This window comes from Sporobolomyces salmoneus (assembly GCF_050403485.1).
Source record: "Sporobolomyces salmoneus JCM6883 DNA, S_salmoneus_JCM6883_v1_ctg1, whole genome shotgun sequence".
Taxonomy (NCBI): domain Eukaryota; kingdom Fungi; phylum Basidiomycota; class Microbotryomycetes; order Sporidiobolales; family Sporidiobolaceae; genus Sporobolomyces; species Sporobolomyces salmoneus.
This window is the reverse complement of record NW_027481162.1, coordinates 371445-395550: the sequence shown is the minus strand read 5'-3', so window position 1 is coordinate 395550 and position 24106 is coordinate 371445. Positions and strand designations below refer to the sequence as shown.

At 51.4% G+C, this 24106-nt stretch overlaps 8 protein-coding genes across 8 annotated transcripts; 4 read left to right on the top strand and 4 right to left on the bottom strand.

Annotated features, from left to right (window-relative positions):
* Positions 1–245: 245 nt before the first annotated feature.
* Positions 246–3294, top strand: SDA1 (Sda1p; the record flags this gene model as incomplete). Its single annotated transcript, XM_076628275.1, has 6 exons — positions 246–557; positions 619–860; positions 929–2147; positions 2211–2699; positions 2760–3184; positions 3252–3294. The coding sequence occupies 6 exons, from the start codon at positions 246–248 to the stop codon at positions 3292–3294; spliced, it is 2730 nt and encodes a 909-aa protein (XP_076491676.1).
* A 364-nt stretch (positions 3295–3658) lies between these two features.
* JCM6883_007443 (uncharacterized protein) lies at positions 3659–4011 on the bottom strand (the record flags this gene model as incomplete). The annotated part of the gene is made up of 2 exons (XM_076628274.1): positions 3659–3846; positions 3942–4011. 2 exons carry the CDS (start codon positions 4009–4011, stop codon positions 3659–3661), a joined length of 258 nt encoding a protein of 85 aa, XP_076491675.1.
* A 289-nt stretch (positions 4012–4300) lies between these two features.
* Positions 4301–7836, top strand: FCP1 (protein serine/threonine phosphatase; the record flags this gene model as incomplete). The annotated part of the gene is made up of 11 exons (XM_076628273.1): positions 4301–4548; positions 4681–4767; positions 4832–4916; positions 5015–5379; positions 5459–5616; positions 5681–5797; positions 5879–6160; positions 6238–6614; positions 6686–6751; positions 6818–6994; positions 7066–7836. 11 exons carry the CDS (start codon positions 4301–4303, stop codon positions 7834–7836), a joined length of 2733 nt encoding a protein of 910 aa, XP_076491674.1.
* A 387-nt stretch (positions 7837–8223) lies between these two features.
* JCM6883_007441 (uncharacterized protein) lies at positions 8224–11520 on the bottom strand (the record flags this gene model as incomplete). Its single annotated transcript, XM_076628272.1, has 20 exons — positions 8224–8418; positions 8487–8558; positions 8630–8734; positions 8824–8874; positions 8985–9027; positions 9103–9172; positions 9235–9344; positions 9403–9416; positions 9517–9599; positions 9680–9784; positions 9885–9987; positions 10124–10186; positions 10249–10346; positions 10417–10487; positions 10555–10651; positions 10714–10724; positions 10790–10978; positions 11051–11106; positions 11168–11243; positions 11339–11520. 20 exons carry the CDS (start codon positions 11518–11520, stop codon positions 8224–8226), a joined length of 1794 nt encoding a protein of 597 aa, XP_076491673.1.
* Positions 11521–13358: 1838 nt separating this feature from the next.
* JCM6883_007440 (prolyl oligopeptidase family serine peptidase) lies at positions 13359–16637 on the bottom strand (the record flags this gene model as incomplete). Its single annotated transcript, XM_076628271.1, has 16 exons — positions 13359–13401; positions 13473–13510; positions 13576–13691; positions 13755–13834; positions 13907–14012; positions 14082–14144; positions 14208–14283; positions 14349–14407; positions 14488–14591; positions 14657–14701; positions 14767–15185; positions 15256–15502; positions 15571–16007; positions 16072–16155; positions 16237–16301; positions 16367–16637. The coding sequence occupies 16 exons, from the start codon at positions 16635–16637 to the stop codon at positions 13359–13361; spliced, it is 2253 nt and encodes a 750-aa protein (XP_076491672.1).
* Positions 16638–16946: 309 nt separating this feature from the next.
* JCM6883_007439 (copper fist DNA-binding domain-containing protein) lies at positions 16947–18450 on the top strand (the record flags this gene model as incomplete). The annotated part of the gene is made up of 4 exons (XM_076628270.1): positions 16947–17049; positions 17108–17209; positions 17268–17369; positions 17435–18450. 4 exons carry the CDS (start codon positions 16947–16949, stop codon positions 18448–18450), a joined length of 1323 nt encoding a protein of 440 aa, XP_076491671.1.
* Positions 18451–18633: 183 nt separating this feature from the next.
* On the bottom strand, positions 18634–19877 carry SHY1 (cytochrome oxidase assembly protein SHY1; the record flags this gene model as incomplete). Its single annotated transcript, XM_076628269.1, has 6 exons — positions 18634–18733; positions 18802–18907; positions 18970–19132; positions 19198–19417; positions 19486–19697; positions 19761–19877. 6 exons carry the CDS (start codon positions 19875–19877, stop codon positions 18634–18636), a joined length of 918 nt encoding a protein of 305 aa, XP_076491670.1.
* Positions 19878–21037: 1160 nt separating this feature from the next.
* JCM6883_007437 (uncharacterized protein) lies at positions 21038–24083 on the top strand (the record flags this gene model as incomplete). Its single annotated transcript, XM_076628268.1, has 17 exons — positions 21038–21222; positions 21358–21430; positions 21500–21522; positions 21593–21814; positions 21950–22071; positions 22134–22187; positions 22250–22344; positions 22406–22468; positions 22538–22640; positions 22700–22804; positions 22883–22965; positions 23101–23224; positions 23295–23364; positions 23433–23456; positions 23517–23535; positions 23591–23746; positions 23817–24083. The coding sequence occupies 17 exons, from the start codon at positions 21038–21040 to the stop codon at positions 24081–24083; spliced, it is 1788 nt and encodes a 595-aa protein (XP_076491669.1).
* Between the last annotated feature and the right edge of the window lie 23 nt (positions 24084–24106).

Sequence of the window (24106 nt, the reverse complement as noted above, 5' to 3'; positions counted from 1 at the left end):
CAAATCTTCGATATCTCGTTTTTTTCGTTTCACATTGAATATCGTTCTGCGCTTATCGTTGGTTCCTTCAATTACAAAGATGCTTACTGCCCTTCGTTGAGTGCCTTGACTGAGAGAGCAGCCGTACGGAAACAAGTGAGCTTGGTTGCGAAATCGTAATCCACGCAAAATCGCCAATTTGAAAAAGTTCAATTTCGAAGTTCACACTTTTTTTTCACGACTTCATCTAAAAGACCTCTCTCAACATGCCTCTAGCTGGAGTTGGACCCAGACCCGCCTCTAATGCGGGTTCACGAGCAACGACAACGACTTCGCGTACCGGTTCTACCGACAACAAGACTGGATTGAGGACGAAAACTCAACGAGGAGCACTCATCACTTCTTCCCTCCCTACGTTGCAGAATTTGATCAAACGGAGTCCGGAAAGTTATGCAGAAGAGTTTGGAGTGCAGTGGAATAGGTTTGGAAGTTTGGTCAAGATCGTACAGTTGGGTTTGGGCGGAACTAGTAAACAGGATGAAGAACGGTTGAAAGAAGTTACGGGATTCGTTTGTCAGGTATGTTCACGCATCCAGATTCTCCTATGGCTACGAGAGCTGATTCGGGGAAGTGGAATAGGTCGCTCACTTGTATCCGACTTTGACTTCGAGTTTACCTTCAATCTTGTCCGGTTTACTCTTGTCTTCGACTCCCGCCGCTTCTACCTCCTCGGCTACGACGAACACGACGAACGATCCGAATGGTGCAGCAGCCGCGAGTGGAATTAGTGGTGGAGGAGTCGTTTTGGCACCGGAAACGAGGAAAACTATGATGCAGGGTCTCGTCTTGCTCAGGAGGAGGGATGTCATTACTGGTGTCGAGTGAGCAGCTCTCTAGCTCTGGAAAGCTCGTGTCCAGCTCAAAACTGACTGAATGATCGTCGTAACAGGTTATTGAAAACGCTGTTCCCTCTTCTTTCCCTCACGACTTCTCCCAACCTTCGTTCGTTCATCCTCAAGACGATCATCGGAGACATCAAACACGCGAACTTGAAGACGAAACATCACAAGTTGAACCGAATGGTTCAAGGATTATGTTTCCAAATGATTGAACGAGGAATCGAAGCCGAAACGGATCGAGTCGGAACCGGAATTAAAGCTTCCCGTCGAGGAGGAGCAGGAGCGGGTCGAGCCGTTGGAGCAAGGGAAGCGATGTGGGCCGTCAAGATCGCGACGGAATTATGGAGGAAGAATATCTGGAGGGACGAAATGACGGTCAAATTGGTCGCTCGAGCTTGTTTCCACCCTGATACGAAAGTACAATCAGCGGCGATGCACTTCTTCCTCGTTACTCCCGATCAACAACCTGGTGGAGCAGATTTCGTCGATTCGGATGAAGAAGACGATGCTGGACCCGATATTCAACAGGTTAAACACAAGGTCGAGATTAACAAGAAGAGGAAGAGTTCTGATAGGAAAGCGAGGAGGGAGATCAAATCGGCGAACCAGAAGAGGAGACAGAAGGAACAGAATCAGAAAGAACCTCAAGCGAATTTCTCGGCGATCGAGTTACTCCAGAACCCGGAAGGATTCGGAGAACAACTCTACGCTCAACTCGTAGGAGGAGATCGAGCGTTCACTCTCGAACACAAGGTTCTCATGATGCAACTTTTCGGACGAGTTTCGACCACTCACAAACTCACGGTTCTACCCTTCTACTCGTACATTCTCAAATACCTCACTCACCACCAACTCCAAATCACTCAAATCCTCGTCGCCCTCGCTCAATCCGTTCACGACCGTACTCCCGACGAAGACCTTCAACCCGTTCTCCGAAAAATCGCGGCAGAATTCGTTCATTCTGGAGTTGCGGCCGAAGTCAACGCCGCCGGATTGAACGCAATCACCGAGATTTCGAGACGACAACCGCTGGCGATGGATCGAGACTTGTTGGAAGATTTGATCGAGTACAGGAAGTCGAAAGATAAAGGAGTCTTGGTCGCCGCGAGGGGATTGTTGCAGTTGTTCCGAGAGGTTAACCCAGAGTTACTCAAGAGGAGGGAGAGGGGAAAGGTCGCGAGTATGGCGATTCAAGCCGGGGAAGAAACGGCTCAACCTTTGAGGTTTGGAGAAGAACGAGACGTTGCTACTGGAATCGATGGTCTCGATGTGAGTTCACCTCTCTCTCAAACTTACTCGAGTTCCTTCTGCTGACTCTCTCGTTTGATTCAGCTCTTCGCGAAACATCTCGCCGAGAAATCTGCCGCTGCCGCTGAAAACGGAGAAGAAGGAGCCGAAGCCGTCGAGGACGACGACGAAGCAGGATGGGACGGATGGGAAGCGGAATCGAACTCTTCCGACGATTCGGACAGTTCGGGTGGATGGATCAACGTCGAAAGTGATGGAGATTCGGATCTCGAAATTTCCGATTCCGAGGACGACGACGAAGATCGCGAGAGGAAGAGGAGAAAGACTGAACTCAAGGACAAGGAGAAGGGGAAGAAAGGGAAAGGAAAGGTTGTCGAGATGGCCGCTTTGAAGGAGGAGGACGAGATCGAGTTCGACGATGAATCGGGAGAAGACGAGGATAGCGATGACGAGGATGAGGGAGAAGGAGAGGAAAATAAGAGTACGGAAGCTCCTGAAGAGTACGAGATGAGTCTTGCTCGCGCGAACAAGGTTCTCGAGGGTTCTGCTTTCGCCAATCTCGCAACGACTAAAGTCAGTCCTCTATTTTCGTTCTTGTTTTCGCGCTCAACTCACTCTGTTTCGAGGAAATAGATCCTCACTCCCGCCGACTTTGCCAAGATCGACGAACTCCGCATGTCGGCTGCCGAAGAAGACGCAAAGAATGGAGGAGGAGCTGCCGCACGACGAAAACTCGCTGCCCTCGCCGCCGCTCGCAAAGCGAACCACGGCGATTCATCCGACGCTTTCCTCGTCGAAGGGGATATTCTCGGTCTACAGAAGAAGAAGAAGAACTCGTACGAAGAGCGATTGGCGAAGATCGCCGAAGGTCGAGAAGGACGAGAGAAGTTCGGAAGTCACAAACACAAGAAGCTCGACGACAAGGCTCATTCGACGACGAACGCCGAGAAGAAGAGGAAGAAGAATTTCGCAATGGTCGCTCATTCGTACCAGGTCACGTCGAAGAGCAAAGCGAGTTTGCATCAAAAGAGCAAGAAACTTCGAAATCACGTCAACCGGTACGTCTATCTCACCACTCATCCTTCCCCCTGTACAGGCCTGACTCGCGGTGCCTTGCTCTCACAGAACGAAGACTGGTGGACGCAGGAGGAACGGAGAGCACAAATAGAAGATTGGTTTTGGTTATTGTTCTATTTTTTCTGGGTTGTATGAACACATCTGCTTTTGCCCTTTTCTCGCATTCCCTCATCTTGCACTGCATCTCTTGTGATACTTCTATATTGAGCCCACTTCTGGCGGCGAGCTTCTCGAGTTTCTCTTCCGAGGTCAAAGAGAGTGGCGCGCGATTTGCTTCCGAGTGAACGACTGAAACTATCCCATATCTAATACTGCAAGATAATGCTACAGCCTGTTATCAACGGTACATCATTCGGACAGGCGACGATACCTGCTCGTGAGCGGAACGAAATGACTTTCATCAGTTTCCGCCTCCTTCCATTTGCTCTCTCCGAGCCAAACTCACATTATGCTTTCTACACTTCGCGCTTCGGTTCCTCCCTCGGAATCTCATCCTTCGGCGCCTTCAACAGATCCTTTCCTTCTGGATCTTTCGCCGGTTGAAGATCAGTGAACGGGAGATTCGGGACTGGAGCTGAATGGTGATCGTCTTCAGGTTTGAAGGTACCCGAAGTCGAGGCGGCGTAAGACTCTAGCAAAGGCTCTGTTCGGACAGTCACATCGACGAGAGAAAGGAAGAAGAGAGGGGCGAAATGAGGTCAGAGGGAGAAGGAAAGGGAGAGGATCGGAGAGACGCACTGAAGATCCAGATTCCGGAGCCGACTCCGATACCGAGTGCTAGGAGTGGTGAGATCAACCTTGAAGCCATCGTGGTGCTAAAGGAACGTTGATCGGAGGTGAAAGTGGATAGTTGAAGGAGGCGAAGAGAGTCTATTCTCAGGGAAGCTTGGCTCGTTTACAGCTGGGTAGGTCTGAAGGGGGACTTGCTGGGTCGCTGCGGCTATGACTAGACTATCAGCAGAGGGAGAAGTGAGAGGGAAAGAGCTCCAGTTCGTTCTTGATCTCTAACTACGTCTTTCCGCTCTCACGCCATCTGCTCAAGCCTCGAAAGACACCGAACGAGCTCTCCAGACCTCTAGCTTCCACCTTGATCCGCAATGGAAGTCCCTCCAACTGCACTCCACCTCCCAGTGTCGCTTCCATTTCCCCTCACGATTCACCGACTCCATTCCCTCGCCAACTCGCAAGTTCAAAAGACTCAATCCATCTTGACCTACTCGTATCTACCCGTCAAGCCGGACGCTGAGGGGAAACGAGAGAGAGTAGTGGAAAGCTGGGATAGTCCTGTGGAAGGTTTGGTCGTCAAATGGGATATCAAGGAGGGGGAGATCTTACAAGATTCAACGTAAGTTTGTCCCTCTACTTCCCGCTGGTGGAACTCGAGCGAGGAAGCGGCAGTTCTCGCTCGAAACTTTGAGCTCCCCCACATCGAGCTTCTTCTTCGTTCCTTTGCTGACTTCTCGCTGCTATGTTACAGGAAACCTATCGTACATATTCGAGAACCATGTACGCACGATGTGCAGTGGGATGGAATGTGCGCAGTTTGCGGGAAAGATCTCACCGCGTACGTTTTCCGAAATCTCTGTCGACCGAACATGTGAAGCTGAGACTAGGAGAACGAAACTTAGTGTCGATTACACTGGGTTCTCGGATACGGCGAGAGCTACGATCAGTATGGTTCACGATGTTGGAGGTTTGACCGTTTCACTCTCGGTGCGTCTTCCGCTTTTCTCGCACTTCTGTCTCACCAGTAGCCTCTCTCGGGCTCTTCTCGAGCTCTTCGTACTGACAACCGGTGACTCGTCATACAGGAAGCGCACCGCCTCGAATCCGCCACGACCCAACGACTCCTCTCGCAAAAGAAACTGTCCCTGATCGTCGACCTCGATCAAACGATCGTGCACGCGACCGTCGACCCTACCGTTGGAGAATGGTTGAAAGATCCGACGAATCCGAACTTTGGAGCACTGAATGGAGTGGGCAAGTTCAAATTGGGGGATGAAGTTGGAGTGAAGAGACCGGCGAAGAAGAAGAAAGGAAAGGTTGAGGTGAAGGTCGATGAGAATGGGAAAGGGAAAGAGAGGGAGACGGAATCGAACGGGGAAGAAGCGGTCGTGGCGGACGAGGAGGAAGAAGAGGAGGAAGATGATGGATGTTGGTATTATATCAAAATGAGGTGAGTTTGTCTCGTCAATCAGGCTCTCCATTCCGGGACATGTACTGACTCTTTAGCTTGTGATTAACGATCTCTACAGACCAGGACTCTCGTCGTTCTTATCGAGAATATCCGAGATATACGAAATGCACGTCTACACGATGGGTACACGGGCGTACGCGATCGAGGTATGCAAGGTGATTGATCCTACTGGAGCTTTGTTCGGCGGTCGCATTCTCTCACGAGATGAGTCTGGAAGTAAGCAGTCTCGAACTCGTTCCTCCGACGTGCAAGCATAAACTGACGAGAATCGAACTGGTAGGTATGACGAGGAAGAGTCTACAGAGGTTGTTCCCGTGCGATACGAACATGGTCGTCATCATCGATGATCGAGCAGACGTTTGGGACGGTTCTCCAAACTTGGTCAAGGTTATTCCTTGTGAGCTTTCTCCCTCGAATCTCAGCTCGTTAGATCGCGAGACTGATCTATTCGCATGTACCATCTTCCTCTTCCCGTCAGACGAATTCTTCGTCGGTATCGGAGACATCAACGCAGCGTTCTTACCGAAAAAGAAAGAGCTCGTTCCACCTCCCGTCAAAGCTCCCGAAGCCGACGGTGTTCCTTCGCCCGCTTCCTCCGAAGGTTCGAATTCAACTCTACCGGCTGATTCGCAAGGAGGCGGTACGGGGAGGGAAAGGATCACGACTACTCCGCCGACGTCTCCTGAGGGAGAGGAGGAGGAAAAGGTGCCTTCGTTCCCTCTACATCCTCAGCACCACGAGACTATCACAGATTTACTCGGTGGGTCCTCTCTAGCTATACTCGCTTGTCTTGCTCGCTTGACTGACATTCTGCGCTTTCGCTCGAGTTTCGCTCAGTCACTCCTTCCCCAACCTCGATCGTCTCCCCCGCACTATCCGACACTTCAGTCACCCTCGCTCACGCACACGATATCGAGCTACAAATCTCTGACCGACCGCTCCAAAAGATCGCGGATCAATCCCATGCGCAGCATCAGCACGAACGACAATCGAATTCGAAGAGTCCTTCTCCGGTCACGACGACTACGACTACGACGAGAGATGGAGACCTCAAGGTATCGGATGATGTTGATATGACTCCTCCTTCGACGAATGGAGAGGTCGCGGCTAAGGACGGAGAAACGCCGGTCGATGGACAGGAGGAGGTCGAGGAGGATGAGATAGATGAAGCAGTTCTCAAGGACGATGATACAGAACTCGACAGAGTATTCGATGTGAGTCTCTCCCGCATCGATTCCCGCGAGAGAGCCAGTTTTAACGATTCGACATTCGGTGTGTTTTGCAGATTCTCTCGAACGTTCACAAGACTTTCTATAAAGAACACGATGAGGCTGGTACCTCGGACGTTGCTGTACGTCATCCTCTCGCTCTCGACTTCGAGGGCGTCGCTCACCCATTTCGGCTCGTGTTCGCACAGAAAATTATCCCTGCGATGAAACGAACATCCCTCAAAGACTGCTACCTCGTCTTCTCCGGCTTGGTCGCACTAGGAACTCGACCGGAAGACTCGGAATATTGGAAATTGGCGGAGACTTTCGGCGCAAAGTGTGGGAACGAGCTGAGAGAACGGGTAACTCATCTCGTTGCGAATCAGGTGAGCTTTTCCCTTGCTTTCACAGGCTCTCGAAGAACGCGATACTAACCATGACTGTCTCCTCCTCGTAGGCCGGAACCGCCAAAGTTCATTCAGCGAGGAAGAACCCGAGAATCAAAATCGTTTACCCGCAATGGTTACTCGACTCTGTAGCGCACTGGACAAGACTTCCAGAGGAGCCGTACTTACTTCCCGATCCGAAAGCTACCTCTTCAGTACCTGCGGCTCTGGAGGAACCGAGCTCTCCCGTCAGGCCTGAATTATCGGATGAAGAAGGAGAAAAAGAAGGAGCGGGAGAGGGAGAAGGAGAAGGAGAGGAAGACGTCGAGTTGAATATGGCTGAGATCGATTGGGGAGAAGCGATGGCGGAAATGGACGACTTGTTGAACGAGACAGACGACGATGCGACGGATCGAGACGACGATTCTGCGATCAAGAATCGGTCAAAGAAAAGGGGTCGACCATCAACTACAAGCACGGACGACGAGAGCGAGGCAGGAGGAGGAGGCGGAGGAGCACCGTCGTCCAAGAGCTCGATAAACGGAACTGGCGCGACGGAATCACCTCTGCAAAAACGAGTCAAGACCGCGCGGTCAAGATCATCGGGACTCAAGACTTCTCTCTCTGCCGCAGCCCTCGCTGCTGCTTCCGACTCGGATGCTTTACCGCCTACATCATCGACGGGGAACAACGCACAAGAAATTATTGACTCGGCGATCGCGAACGCAGAGATGAGTCAAGCTTCCTCGAGTGTCTCTTCAGACGACGAAGGGTTCTTGGCGAGTCTCGAAGCTGAATTAGAGGCAGGATTTGAGGATCAAGGCGAGAAAGAGGAAGAGTGATCTAAACGATGTAGTTAGATTTCGTGTCTATTCTTTCTTTTCGTTGTTTGTTGTAGCAATGTGCCTCTATGGATGCTTTTCTATCTTCTCATGGGTTGTTGACATCGAGAAGTCTCTGCGAGGTACTTTGAGAGACGCTTCCGCTCGCAGTCTTTCTTGCATTGCTTTCCGTCTTGTCGGTTTCTACCAGCCAAACTTATTCGACATAGCTTCTTCTCTCTCTCTAAGTTGTCTGCGAAGTCACATCGTGCGGCGCCCGAAACGGTTAGGGAGAAGAGAGAATGACGATAATTTGCACACCAAGGAGAAAAGAGTGGGAAAGGGGAATCGGACTCCAACAAACACAAGAGAAGAAGGAAGAAACGAGTGCGAGACGCAACGAGAGGATTAATACGTGAACAACATGCGGTACAAGCGAACGTGGAAAGGAGCGGCTCGTCGTTCGGCCCTGAATTGGTTCATCTCCTCCGCGGTGAACCACGCTTTCCTTCCGGTGTCGAGATCGATCTCGTGAGCTCGGTAGGGAAGAGTTCGGTTCTTGATGAAAGCGCAGAGCCAGAAGAACAAGAGGATGGGGGCGGCCTGTACAAATAACACGAGTAGTGAGACTCGGAAGATTCGAACAACGAAACGGAAGAGCTAGAACTCACAAGCCAAACGAGGAAGAAGTCTTGGGCTCGCTCTGCACCGGTGGGTGCTTGTCCACCGAGAGGCCAGATAGCCTACAGGGAGTGACGATCGAAGTTAGACTCAAGAGGAGACGAGTCGTTTCGGGAGAGAGAAAGCAACTCACGACGTAGAATTGTGCGATGAGAACGAGGCAGACGAGGAGGAATCCGCACCATGATCCGTAGACTCCACCAATCGCTCGGTAAGGAAGCTCGTCGATGTGGTGACCCTATTTGGCGAGGAAGAGAAAGAATGGAGAATAATCAGGTTAGTCGAGACGGGCGACGCCGACGGAGAGCGGAGAACTGAACAACTTGCCTGGACGGCCCACGCTCGACGGAAGCGAATGTGGCACATACAGATGGAGGCCTGTAGCGGGGAGCGTCGGAGGAGTCGAAATAAGTAAATTAGAGCGAAAAAGGTGAAAACGGTCAAGATTAGCTCAAGTTCTCTCTCTTCTGATGGCGAAATGAGCTTACCCAGGTGAAGAGAGTAGAGAGACCCGAGAGAGCGAGAAGCCAGCTGTGATAAATGGGTGTCAGCGGCGTAGAACAAGCAATCTGGAAATCCATGAAAGATAGAACGGCTGGAACTCACTTGAACACGGTGTCACCAGCTGAAACGACGTTTACATAGGCGATAGGACCGAACATGAGAAGAGCGATGACTGTCCGAAACGTGAAAGAGCGTGAGCTTCGTCGAAATCGATACGAAGACTCTTCGACTCACCGGAGTAGAGGGGACGACCCGATTTGTCGATGTAGGTGAAGCATCGTGGCGCATAATTCTGCTCGGCCATCGCCGTAAGTACTCGAGAACCAGCATAGACGCAAGAAAGTCTGTGAAAAGAATCATCGTAAGTGAAAAGCAACGACTTGTCGGAAACAAGCTACGTACCCGATCGAGAGGACCTATAAGCACCACAGATAGTTCGTCAGTACTGGATGGGTCAAGGAGGGAAGCAGGGAGGTGCAGGGATTGGAGTAAAGGGGGAAAAGAGGAAAAACTCACCGAAATGCAAATGACGATGTTGAGGAAACTGTCGAGACCAGTTAGTCCAGCAAGGGACGCCATAATTACGAACGGACTAGTCCCTTTGTTATGAGCCAAGGGGGGTCAGCGGAGCTTCAGGGAGGCTCAGGGAGGCTCGAAGGAGGGAAAATAGAAAATTTACCGGCTCCAGATCCTCCTCCAAGCAAAGTCTCGTTGTTGTAGGGTACGTTCAAGCCGATGATCAAGAGGGAAGAGAGGTAGATGAGGGTGATACGCCAGAAGGTACCTAAAAGAGACAGAAGAGAGAAAAGGAAAGAAACGAAGTTCAGCAATAGAGCTCCTCATTGCCGAGAGACCGCGCATGCGCGAGAGACATCTCTACTCACCCTTGACGGCGGAGGGAAGGGATTTGCGAGGATTGGGAGTCTCAGTCGCGGCCAAACCGACGAGCTCGGTTCCGGCGAACGAGAAAGCGGCAGTGACGAATACCTGTGATGAGAAAGCGGGTGGACGGGCAGAGTGGCAGGGCAGCGAAGACGGGACGAAGAGGGCAAGGAAAGGAGGGAGACAAGAATGATCAGCAAAACGAGACGCTCTCTCGTCGCGTGCGAGAGGTTCGACTCACAGCACAAATTCCTTTGAAGCCGTTCGACAGGGCTCCGGGATCGCGCCAGTAGCGTCCACCAACCTGCGAGGGTGAAGAGTGAGTCAACGTCACACTCGAGAAGAGGGCGGAAATAGGAAACGAACATATTCAGTGTAAGGTCCGGACTTTCCAGCTCCGACGTTGAGGACGATACCGATAATGATGAAGATGATGACAGCCGCGAGTTTGAGGCATGAACTCCCTTTGAGGTGGTAATGCACGAAAAGAGTCAGTTTCGAGCGCGGCCCACGGAGAGAGCGAGCGTCACTCACAGAACTCTTCCTCGGCGTAACCAAGAGTACCAAATACGTTAACGGCGATGATGGCGACCCAGAAGACGGTACTATTGCGAGTAGTCAGAATTAGCTCGGGGCGAAAAGACTGAGCATTACGTAGCGCGCGAGACTCACATCCATACGGCTATGGGCACTGCCGCTGCTTTTTCCCAGTACTGTACCGTAATACCTGCTGCAGTGATCTCAAGAGGGAGGACGACGGCCCATTGAGCTACAGGGGAAAATTGTGAGCTTCTCTCGTCCGGCAAAGCGACTGAAACGACAAGGGCTCACCAAAGTAGTTCCTAACAGACGAGCGTATTAGCTCAAATTTCGCAGAGGATGAAGGTGTAGAGAAATGTCGACGTACCATCCGAGAGCCATACCGAAACCGGGATCCAAGAAGCGAGTAGCGAGAGTGTAGAAACCTCCAGAGACGGGGTAGAGAATGCACATTTCTCCGAGAGCTTGAGTGACGTTGATCATCATGACACCGATGATGGCCCAGGCAATGAGAATACCGAGAGGACCTCCGTTACGAAGAGCCTGACCGGAACCACTGGAAGAGGATGAGAGAGCAACGGAATCAGCTCGAGCTCGGCGAACCCGCACGAAAAGAAAACTGTCTAACATGAAGAGACCTGTTCCGATCGAACCTCCGACAGCAATCATGGTCAAGTGACGAGGCTAGGAGAAGAGAGGGAGAATCAGCGTGGATTCGGAAAAGAGCGAACGGTCCTTGATTCACCTTCATCTTTTGTTGTAAGAGAGGGTTATCGTTCGCTCGAAGCGGATCAATCGCACCTCCATGGTTTACGATACCACTGGACGACGATGGGAGCGATAAAAAGTCAGCCCTCGTGACATGTAAAGTGGGCGGGGTCGATAAGGGTGCTTCCTCAAGAAGTGGCCAACTCACCCAGTAGTTCCAGGCGCAGGTTTGAACGATTCAAAGTTGACTCCTAGACGGGTCCAGATGGACTCTTTCGAGGGATCGTAAAACTCCGATCGGTCGTGCGCCGTTGTGGTCGTAACATAGTGGTCTTCGTTCTTATCGCTGTTGTGCGAACTGAGCTTTTCAGCGTCGTGAATCGTCGCCATTCTTCTCACTCTATCGACAGGTGCCGGCGTAGGAGGTTAAGGGTGAAAAAAAGGCGGACGAGAAGGAGGGGGGAGGAAAGAGAGGCGAGTCGATTGGAGGAGGGTCGAAATAGGCGCCCAGATTTCAATACAAAAAAAAACACAAGACCCTCGGAAGGGGGCCCGACTCACTGATTGTCGTTCGTCGCTTCAATCGTGCCTGGCCAACTCCCGGGTCTCGAGCGTTCTGCAATCTTTTTTTCGAACGACAAAAGGGTCCAAACGCTGCTTCTCGTACGTCAACTTCCCCTTTATCGTCGTCCGCTCATAGCTTCAAAAGCACAGCTCCTCGTTCTCAGCCCACGCGGCCCACGCGGCCCACGCTCTCTCGACGGCGACTCTGACATGGATATCGGAGATTCGGAAGATTCTGTACACTTGATCGTTCATGGCACAGACCGATCGACGACGACGAAGTACCGAACTTTGCCGTGACTCGTGCTGTGTGCGAAAAAAAAACTTCTTTCCCAGGACGGAAGCGCTTGGAAAGGGCGACCAAGGAGCTTGGGTATCGACGACACCGCGCGGTGAAACGTCGATTACGAGCTCGATACTCCATTCCCCGGGTTCGCAATCTCGGTTTGCCGAAAAGGGTGAGCGTTTCGTGTGAGAGCGTGACCCTTTGCTTCTGTCGTGTGAACCGGGGTCGAAGGGGGACGTCGGATACGGATACGGAAACGTGCGGTTAGAGCTTGAAAGCTTGATAACGACTCGGCGGAAAGGCGAAGAAGCGGGGGCGAAGACAATCGACTTGCGAGGCCGAGCTCACAGCGCTTCCAGTGCAAGTTGGCGATTAGCTGACGGTCTACTTGCTGAGCAGGCTAAGTGAAGCGAGCGACAACGCTTCAGGATCGCTATAAGGGAAAGGTGCGCGAACGAAAGAGACGCAGAGAAAGAAAACCTGAGGCGACCGTTTTTGAGCTCTGTCTGACACACTCATCGAGGCTCACTCACAATGAATGCAACGACTACCATACGAGTCGACACAACAGGATAAGGACGGAAGAGCGACACAGCTGCGGCTTCACCTCGAAAAAGAGGATTTTGAGTTGGGAGAGTTTTGGTCAGCTGGCCATTTGATATGGTCGTCGACGGTATCGACGGAGCGAGTAGCGAGCCAGTGGGTAAGTCAAGTAGGCAGGATCGTCTTTGGCAGCTTAGTTCAGAATGCGAATGAAACAGGTCAGACGTTGCCTGTCCACCGAGAGGAGAGATAGCCTACAGAGAATGACGACTGAGATCAGACTCGAGAGAAGACGAGTCACTCCGAGAGAGGGAGAGAGCAACTTACGACGTAGAATTGTGCGATGAGGACGAGGCAGGCGAGGAGGAATCCGCACCATGATCCGTAGACACCTCCGATCGCTCGGTAAGGGAGCTCGTCGATGTGGTGACCCTATTCAGCGAGAAAGAGAAAGAATGGAGAATAATTAGGTTAGTCGAGACGGGCGACGCCGACGGAGAGCGGAGAACTGAGCAACTTGCTTGGACAGTCCATGCTTTTTTGCGTATTCTCTAAAGCAAGCGAAAGGAAGCGCCTGAATGCGACGCGAAGAGTCTACCGAGACGACGAAGGATCGAAAACGAGGCCGCGACAGCCCTGCTTGACTGCGTCGCATTGACAGTCGCCGGCAAAAGACGTGGTTACGAGCGGTCAAGTTACGAGTGAGAGAAATCTCGCCTGGGAGAGCGACTCGAATGGAGCTTCAGTATCAGAGGGGAGTTCTCTCGCTCTCACTGTTACTGCAAGATTCAGTTGAGATTGCGCACAACTCAAGTAATCGATATTCTTCCGCACCCTAGTCGTGCCATTCCAATCCCATAGACTGCGAGACGAAACCACTGCGAACAAAGATGAGTCAGAACAGGCGAATTGAGGTTGAGGAGGGGAAAAGCAAGGACCGAAAACTTACTACTTTTCGCAAGCTTCTTCAATCTTCTTCGCGGTAGACTGGTTCGTGTACGAGCGTCAGACTCAAGAGCGCAACAGAAAGGTCTTAGACGAGCACTACTCACTTTACCAGCGCCGTGACCTGATTTCGTGTCGACTCGCAAGAGCAGAGGGTGAGGGTTGTCGGGAAGTTTGTGCTGAAGTTCTGAGATATGCTTGAACGAATGAAGAGGTACGACACCTAGGATCATCGAGATCGTCTTAGCTTGTACAAACAGATCGGAAGACTCGGGAACGACCTTACGATCATCGTGATCAGCCGTCAAAAGCATCGTCGGAGGGAAAGGTTTCTTGCTCGGGTCGACGTTGTGCAGAGGCGAGTAGCTAGACGACGTCATTGCGAGGTCAGAGGATCAGTCAGTGAACCAAGCTGGAAAAGAAAAGAGTTCGACGCACGCATAGAGATAGTCGAAACCTTCAGGTTCGTCCGAACAACCATAGTCGGAAGACCAAGCTCGTCCGATCGTGTAGCGGTGGAAGCGAAGCATGTCGAGAACTCCGACTGTCGAGACCAGCATCAGAAAGTTAGCAAAATGGTTCACGAGATTGAGCTCAACGAACGGTCACGTACCGTCGGCGATCGCAGCTCCGTACAGCTCGGGAGCTTGATTGACACAGGCTCCGACAAGCAGTCCTAGTTTACGAGATGATGTCAGGTCATACAGCTCAAGAATCGAAAGAGACCCCTCGAGCTTACCTCCGTTCGACCCTCCCGAGATTGCGATCTTGCCCTCTTCTGCGATACCTTCTTTGTAGAGATACTTTGCAGCACACTGAACAGAGGGTCTCGATCAGCACAAGAAAGCTACATGAAATGAAAACGAAGGACTGAGCTTACTTGGAAATCATCGAAACAGTTTTGTTTCCTCTCCTTTGTTCCCGCCAGGTGCCAAGATTCTATACGAGAGAGACGTGGAGAGAATTCGGTCAGACTCGTAATTGTATCGAAAATTGTGAGCCGAGCAGCGAAGACTCACCTCCATATTCGTCGCCTCCTCGAATGTTTGCGATACAGAGCGCAGCCTTGTAGTGCTTGATCCATGTCATGAGCGAGGGCGAGAAGAAGGGAGTGATCGCATGGCTGTCGTAACAAGGCGAGAGTGAGTTTCGTCTCGTCGCCGGTCAGAGAGAGAAGGTATGACTGACCTGAACCCTCCGTAAGCGTAAAGCAGAACAGGACCTTTTTCAATTCTGAAGTTCAGCGTGGGGGAATCGTCAATATCTTTCGATGCTCGTGATACAGATAAGGAGCTCACCCTTTAGGTCTCGTGATGAACATTGGTACTTTCGTTCCGTCTTTACTCTCGTAGAAGACTTGCGAACTCTCGAATTCCTCGGGTTTGATTCCCTCGACCTTTGCCTCTCGGTAAACGTTCTCGACTCCGACGTTCCTTCCCTCGCCTTCCTCGAAGTCATATCGGTAGACAGTACCGGGACTAGTGAATCCACTCATCGACCACCACATTTCTTTGTGTTCTCGTTTCCCGGCGAATTGCTCGACCGTCCCGATGAGATCCGCAGCTAGACGCTTTACACGTTCACCGGTGGAGAGTTTGTGGAGGTAGAGTTCATCTTTGACGTCGTTCGAGTAGAGGAGAACCAATTGATCGTTCGCGGCAAGATGAGCTGAAGTGAGAGGAGATTTCGAGTTGTGAGGGATGAGATCTTGGAAACCCTATCGAGCGGGTATCGAACGTCAAGGTGGTCAGCATGTACACTCTCGACTCGAAGAGAGAACGACGCACTTGTTCAGGTTTCTCGAGATCATAAGTAACGATTTTGTAGTTTGGAGAATCTTCGGCGTTTGTGTAGAAGTAGAACTTTGATCCGTCGTTCGTGAGCTCCGACCAATACGTTCCCCATTCGTTGATAATCTTGTTCCACTTCATATTGGGTCCGATCTCGGCGTTTTGAGGATCTTGCAAGTCGGCGATCCAGAGGAGGTTCGAACGAGCAGTGTCGCGGGAGGAGGTCATTACGAGGTATCGACCACTGTAGAAACGAAGAGCGAGAGAGTAAGCTCGTTACTTGTCGTAGGACGAACTGGAAGAGAGACGAACTCTTCAGTTGCTCCAGCGCCAAACATCCACTCGGGGTTCTCCTTGTCGGAATGGACGAGAACATCCTCACTTTGAGGAGTACCAACTCGGTGGTAGTGCAAAGCGGCGTTCAAGTCACGATCAGTTTCGGTCCCTGCCTTGTCGTCTTCCGTCGATCCGTGTTCCTTCCTTTCGGGGAAACGCTGGTAGAAGAATCCTTTCGAGTCTGCGGTCCAACCGATACCCGAGAATTTGACGAATCGAAGAACGTCGTTCAGAAGTCGACCTTCGTCGGAACCGACAGCTTGAGACGGAAGATGAGGCGAAGACGTTTCACGAACGTAGATCGTGTTCCAATCGCTGCCGGAACGAGATAGCGCGTAGGCGTAGTATTTGCCGTCTTCTGAGAAACTCGAGGTGGAACGAGAAACGGATCCGTCCGTACTGAGGAGGTTGGGCTGCAGTTGAAGAAGATGAGAATCGCTGGTTTTCGTGAACCGGGAACACGATCGAGAGACCCACGTCGAAGAATAGTTCGCCGCCGATTTCACCTTCTTTGACAGTCTTTGTCTCTGCTCCCTTCTTGAAACGGTAGATCGCGGGTTGCTGGAGAATGAGACGAAACAAAAGAATGGAGATCAACGTTAGCGAGCGAATAGAACGTATTTGTACGAACCATGAGCTTACCGCAGCGAGACCCGAGTTGTAGGTGAAATAGTAGAAGTCGTCTTTTTTCAGCGAAGGGCAAGAGACTGTCGATGTGCGTCAGTGCGAGGTAAAATCGGAAATTTTATATTTTCAATCGATTTGGACTCACATCTCGCGTAGTTCCAGTTCTTCTCCAACTCTTTCGAGAACTTTTCTTTGTCCTTGTACTGGTCTAGGTACTTCTTCGTAAATTCGCCTTGTTCTTGCACGAACTGTTGAGTCTCTTTCGAATCGGGGAATGCGAGCCAATCGTAAGGATCTGCGACCTTGACAGTGCCGTGCTTTGCCGACTTGAAGTCTTCTACAGCGTCGGATCGGTGTACACGAGGATAGGGGGTCTGCTCAGGGTTCCAGGGGGTGCGGAGAGAGGTTGACGCCATGTTGAGGGATTTCGAAATGGAGAAACGATGTGCGAGAGGCAAGTGCGATCGAGTGGCTTGAGTGAGTATCGATCGAGATGATGGTGATCTCAACCTGTTCATAAGTGAAAGGAGAGTGGAGGAGAGCAGGAGAGAGCCGAAGAAATTCGACCCGAGGTTCTTTTCCCTCTTCCTCCACTCTATCTCCGCCAAACCACGATCAGCCTAGTACTGTAGATTGTCAACTGTGCAGCACGCCCGAGCGAGTTCATTGGAAGCCGAAGTAGGACGCTCAAACCTCTTTCATCTCTGGAAAGGTGAAATCGGGCAATGGTGCTAGTAGACGGAGTCAAGTACGCCTGTCAGGCTTGTATCAAGGGACACAGATCTTCGAAATGCACTCATACGGAAAGGGAACTCACCGAAATCAAGAGTAAGCTCGCTTCGTCTTCACTCTCTCTCGCTGATCTAATCTAGACTCGCTTCCGCAGAGAAGGGACGACCTACTAGTCAATGCACCCATTGTAGAGAGTTGAGGAAGACGAGATCGGTACATGGCAAATGCGATTGTGTTGGATCAAAGACAGCTCAAGGTTCGTCCATTTCTTCTCTCGCAAGGACTTTTCGAACTGACTCCGGTTGTTCGAGTAGACTCGAGGTCATCGGCAAAGATCCTGCCGAACGGATTGATCGACATCCTCAAACCGGCGGAATCAACGAGCGAATCGCCAAACGAGAGTGTCAAGTCTCGAGGTACGGGGATTCTCGATTCAATCGAAGCGAGTACCTTCTGATTGATGACTATTCTCCCGATGCAGTGACTCTATTGTTGAATTCTTGCAACTGCCGATCGGGAGGACCCTGTACGTGCTGTCAAACCGTTTCGAAAGCGAAAACCAAGCCATTTCCCGAGTCGCCCCCGATCGTCTCTCCGGTACTCCCGACTCCCCCAGCCGACACGGTTTCGAATTCCACAGGAGGATGTTGCTCTTCGAATCGCCCAGCCCAATCTCTTCCACTTCCCGAGCCTCCGATCGCAAAATCCTCCTGCTGTTCATCTCGTTCCGTCCCTTCTCCTTCCTACTCGAACCTCAACGACATCGAAGTGTCGCCTACTCTTCCCACACCTCCACCCTACACTTCCGCCTCGAACCCTCTCTTCCTTCCACAAACTCACGGCACTCTCTCCTGTTTCTGCGGACCGACTTGTCAATGCGTTGGATGTGCAACGCATGATCCGTTCGCCTTGAAAGCGAAGAGGAAACGTAGCAACTCGATGGAACTCGAGGAAGAACCGTTGGGATGTAAATGTGAAGTCTCGCCGGGAGAGAACGAATCGGAAATCAGGAGGAAAGGGAAGAAGAAGAAGGAATGTTGTTCTAGCTCGAGGATGACGACTCCACCGTCAGCAGAAACAGGATCGGAGATCGAATGGCCGGAGCTCAATTTGTACACATCAGGAGGAGGAGGAGGACGAGTCGATTCAACTTCGAATGATCCTTTACCCTCTTTGCGAACTCTTCTGCCTGCACTCATCGATTCTACTAGTCACAATCCGCCATTCTTACCTCGACCACGTTTCGACGGTTTCGATCCACCTTCTTACATATCCGATTCTCCAAATCCTCAGGAAGAACCGAAGATCGTTTGTTCCTCGGCTTTCGTCAAGGAAATCTTCGATGGGAACGGAGATTGTGGGAGCAAGTGTCTTTGCGAAACGGATTGTGGATGTCGAGACGACGGTGAAGCAGCGAGGGAAGAAAGTTCCCAGATCAAGAAAGTGAAAGAATTGGGGGATGTGGCTCGACTCGCTGAGATGGGACTATTCGGATGAGTCAGAAAGGATGATTCGCTTGCAGGGTTCCGGGTTTTTGATTTTCTGTCTGGAACTGTCGTTGATAATTTTAGGTTTCTCTCTCTCTCAACTCCTCGTTGGGTTCTCCATAGTTCCTCAAGAGATGCGAGAGATGCATGCGACGCGTGTAGCGAAAGCGGGTCCAGCATTCGAAGGACGCTTCTATTTCAGATCCCTCCTGAATTGAGACGCCGTGTTGACCTTGGCAGGGCTACGCAGTAATCTCCAGGCCATGAACGATGTCGCGAGACTGAGCGAGAACCTGCAGCACACAGTAAGAGCTTGTCAGTCTGGAGTGAGCGACGAGAGAACCCGTTCTTCGAGACTAACCAAGTGGCAGCGTATGTCGCGTGCATATTGCGTAGTTCAATCGACGCATTTCGTCCAACCGGGATCCCCTGTCGTAGATAGACCTCGGCTTTACCAGGATGATCGCCTGCAGATAGACGAATAGTCAGCGCGATCACAGCACGAAATTCGAGCAATGGGGAAGCGTACCATAAATTTGATCAACAAGGACAGGCTCTGAGCCAGTGTGTTGTGCCATGCCAGCGATATCCGAGAATACCCACTGACCTTTCGAAGGATCGTTCTTCGGAGTAAACGAGTTTGGCGGTTCTTGATCTCGAAGCATACCGACGATTTCCACCTTCTCGTTGGTCTGGCAGAGGAGAATTCATCAGTATTGGTCACTGTTCTGTTGCGAGGCGAGGAAAGCAGACGTACTAGTGAAGCTGGTCGATCTTTCGCATCTTTCACTTCCCTCTTTACAAACCCTCGATTCACCATGATGGTATCTTTCCCGACTCCCCTCACTAGCGGTGTGATAACGTGATATCCGATCTGTCCATCTCTCGTCTTCGGTCCGAGTACAATCGAGTTTGCATGGTCGAATGTACCCGTTACGAAAACTTTCCTCCACGCGAACTCGGGAATCGCTGCCGGGCTAAGCTCACATACGATCACGAGTCAGTCTATTGTCGATATAGGTCATCTAGAGACGAGAGGTCTCACTCTATTCTCGCGGGGAGTCCAACTGGTTCCTGATGAAGTTTCTTGTCCAACTGATCAATTAGATCCACTTTCCACTTCAGCCGCTTGATCTGCCAAGCTCCGAGTCCAAAGGTGAAAATCGGCATGAGTCCAACGAGGAGGAGGAAAGGTCTGGCTCGAATCTTGTCGCGAGCGCTTTGCGAAAGGTGAGAAGTCGAAGTAGAGGCATGTCGCTGGGAGGAAGAGTGGCGAGGTCAGTCAAGATAGCTCCAAAGACCTTGTAGTGCGGTACTTACAGCGTATGCGACCTGCGATGAGCGGGAGATTGCGATGGGAGATGAAAGAATAGAAGGTGGCGGTACTGTCGTTCTGCTGGCTAGTCGAGTGGCTGGTCGGATAGAGGAGGAGAACATGATTGTCTAGAAGTGCTAGGAGAAGCTGTCGACTCAATCCGAGGGTGATGTGAGCAGTCGAAAGTCTATCCAAAATTCCAAGGCGTCTCTTCATCTCTTACTATTCTCGACCACACGCTCAACCTTACTAAGGCCATCCTATACCGATCCTGGAGAACGGGAGAGGCGGCCCTTCGATCCCGCTCGAGTCTTGGCCAGTAATCGCTTCATCCAACTCTTTCCGCTTCTCTTCTCGCTGTCCCGTTCGTCAATTTCTCGTGAAGACCATCGTCAAGTTGGTGCGTGGCACACAAAATGATCATGTCGAGTCGTAGGGAAGGGGAACCCGTTGAACACTGTGACGTTCTGCTTCACATCGCCAGCCTCGTTTCGATCTCGTGTCTCTACCGGTGTCTACGAGGCTACTTTCACCGCTCGCACTGTGCACCCGGGGGACGATGGAGGACGAGTGCGGAGCCCTGTAAGCTCCTCCATCGCAGAAGGAAAGACATAAGAGCCTCGTGAATCGTTCACATTTCTTCATGAAGCGAGGCGGAGGATGGAATCGCTGAGTCTCGCTCGAGCAGAGGCGTGCAGTGTTGATCTCCTTCCAACGAAGATAACGATGGTGGCATAAGAGAAAGGAAGTACGCACAGTCTTGGGGAGCAGGACTAAATCGGAGAAATTGGTTTTCGTGCTTTTAGCGACTCCCTTGCTCCACGGTCATTACTACTACTTCTTTCGAGGATGACTCTCATCTCTAGCGACGCCAGACTGCCATCTCGTAAGTCCAACGCTGATTGGGAAGGGGTGGTCTCGTACTTGGAAAAGTTTTCCTCTCCCCTTCCGGGGACCCTTTTCGACTCCAGTCTGATGGAAAAACTATCTTTATCCTCCTCAATCACGCCTTCGAGCGCTCACTCGTCTGCCTTGCGGACATCTTCCTGCACGGCCGGGTTTGACGCGAACGTCAACCCAAAAGTTCAACAACTTGACATTCATCTCCTTTCTTACTCTTCCATCGCAACCACGGTCGCTACCCTTCGGCAATGAATCACGTAAACGTCGTCAACGATCGACGGCCGAAACTTTCCGCGCTTTCCTCGCTAGTAGGTTCGGACAGCAGCTAAAAAAAAAGTCGCCCCAAAAATCGCCAGTCCTGGTCTCAACACCAACCGCTATGGGCGTGAACGATTCAGAGAAAGGTTCTAATAAGAACGACATAACAGCGACTTCGTCCATCACGAGCCCGACTCCTCCGAATGAGGCAGCTTCAGTCGAACCATGGAACCCAAAGATGGAGTCGATTTGGACTAGGTTGGGAGTTACACTAGAGTCTTTCAAGCCAGCACCTGGACATACACCGTGAGTTGGTGCATATTCATTGCCGTAGTGAGCCGCTCGAGAAGAGGTTGAAAAGAAGAAGAGAGAGGTTCAGTCCTCTCGGGTGAAAGGCGGTCTGCAAGTATCTCGACTGACTTATGAGTCGTGTGTGTGCAGTGATTCGAACCCGGTAGGAAGAGGGGAGCCAACAAATGTCATCGAAGGTTCGCAACTTCAAGCAAAGATGAGCGTGAGTCATCCGCTGTTCACGCTATCCCTTCTGCCCAGAGGCTGACATCTTTGGATAATGATGAACCAGAAACGACACCTGGGAATGATCGCGTGAGTCGCATTCCGGCTCCTGACGAAAGTTATTCCAAGAATGCTGATTTTGCTTTTCTGCGATGTCCAGTCTCGGAGGTTCAATCGGAACCGGATTGTTCATCGGATCTGGACAAGCTCTTCGTCAAGGAGGTCCTCTGGGTATTCTCATCGCCTGGGCGATTGTCGGAGTACTCCTCATCAACGTTACCCAAGCTCTCGGAGAAATGTGTATCATGTTCCCGGTTTCAGGAGGGTTCTACACTCTCGCCGTTCGTTTCTTGGATCCTGGGTTCGGTATGGCTATGGGATGGTGAGTCGTCGTCAATTCAGTCCCTTCGTCAGACGAGAGAAGCTCACAAATTTGTTCTTGTTACAGGAAGTGAGTCTCTTCGTCTCGACTCGACGATAAATCGAGCCCAGACTGACTGCTCCCCTCTGACTCCAGTTACCTCGCGCAATGGGTCATCGTCCTTCCTCTTGAGATCACCGCGGCCGGCATCACCGTGCAATATTGGGAAAGGGCAGCAGCGGTTCCGATTGGTGTATGGATCACGGTATTCTGGCTCGGTTAGTCGCCTCGTTTCTTCTACTTCTCATGGTCTCGCTGACGCTTCTCTCATCGTTCGTAGCGATCGTATTGCTCAACGTCTTCGGTACTCTCGGATACGCCGAAGAAGAGTTCTGTGCGTGATCTTGCGCTTCACTGCCGAGAGTAGGTTCTAACTCTTGGTTCGCGTTTCGACAGGGAGTTGCTCGCTCAAACTTATCACGGCTATCATCTTTATCATCATTGGTATCGTGCTCAACTGTGGAGGAGGCAAGAACGAATACAGCGAATACGTAAGCTCGTCTCTCCTCGTTCGAAAGCTCGCAACTTTGCTCATTCTCCCCTTTGTTACAGGTCGGAGGACGATACTGGCAAGACCCGGGCGCGTTAGCGAACGGCTTTCACGGTATCTGTGCTGTAGGTTCTACCTATTTCTGACGAGGCCTCGAAGGCCTTTTGCTGACTCGCTCGTTCCATCCTGACTAGGTCTTTGTTACGGCCGCGTTCTCGTTCGCTGGGACTGAACTCGTCGGAATTGCTGCTACGGAGACGAAGAACCCGAGGGCTTACTTACCAGCGGCGGTCAAAGGTGAGTCATTTCATTGCGAGCGAATACTACTGTGAAGCTGATCTCGCATCGAACGTTAGGCACTTTCTGGCGAATTTCGTTGATCTATCTATCTACTCTCGTCATCATCGGTCTCAACCTGCCCTACACTGACCCTTCACTTCTCGGAGGAGGCAAAGGAGCCGGTAAGTCAAGATATCCTGAGGGAGATCGGATTAAAACTGATGTTTCTCCTTCTACCAACTCGTTCTCTACATAAACAGGAACCAGCCCCTTCGTTCTTGTCGCGCTCCGAGCTGGACTCAACGGATTCGATCATTTCATCAACGTAGTCATCTGTATCTCCGTGAGTTCCAGTCGTCTGCTTGTTTCTCGACAGGAGTCCTACTCGTCTACTTCTGTCCTTGACAGATTCGAAGGAGTGAAAGCGAAAGCTGACTCCAATCTGCCCTTCCCTCGCTTTCTGCCCTCTCGCGAATAGGTTTTATCGATCGGCACGGCAAGCGTCTTCGCAGGCTCTCGAGTGCTTACGGCGCTCGCTGAGACAGGGTGGGCTCCTAAATGCTTCCGTTTTGTGGACAAATCGGGGCGACCCTTGTACTCTGGTGAGCTCAACGAAATTTCCCCTCTTCTCGGGCAGAATCTAACGCTCCGATTTTTCCTCTCTCCCCTCAGTCATCGCCGTTCTCCTCGCAGCTCCTATCGCATACGTCAACTGTGGCTCATCCGGTTCCGTCATCTTCAAGTAAGCTCTCCGAATCGCTAGGTACAGCCTAGAACCTCGCTTATTTCGTTTTTCTTCTCCCCGCTTAGTTGGCTTCAAGCGCTTTCCGGACTGTATGTTACTTCTCTCATCTGAACCGAGTACAAATAGTTGACCAGAACGCTCGTAAACAGCTCTACCTTATTCAGTTGGGTAAGCTCGGTTCTTTCTCGGTGATCTTTCATTTGCTCATCGCATGCTTTCACAGGCCGCTATCTGCTTATCGCATATCCGATGGCGAGCAGCTTGGAAACACCACGGTCACTCGGTCGACGAGCTTCCTTTCCGCGCTCTCGGAGGAGTTTATGGCTCGTGGTTGGGTCTCTTCCTCATCGCTCTCGTTCTCATCGCTCAATTCTACGTCGTAAGCTCTCACTTCCCCGTCCTCTCCGTTTGTCTATCGTACTGATTCTGTCTTCACACCTTGCAAATAGGCCCTCTTCCCAATCGGAGGCCCTCCTGACGATCCGAAGAAACGCGCCGAGGACTTTTTCCTCGTCTACCTCGCCCTACCAATTTTGCTCCTCTTCTGGGCTGGAGCGATCATCAAGAAACGAACACGACCTTGGAAGTTGTCTGAGATCGACGTCGACACAGGGCGAAAATGCTGGGATACCGCCGAAGAGCTCAATCTCTGGCGAGCAGAGCGAAAGAAAGCTCCTATCTACGTTCGTATCTACCGCATGCTCTTCTCTTACTAGACACATCAAACAACCCAGAATGT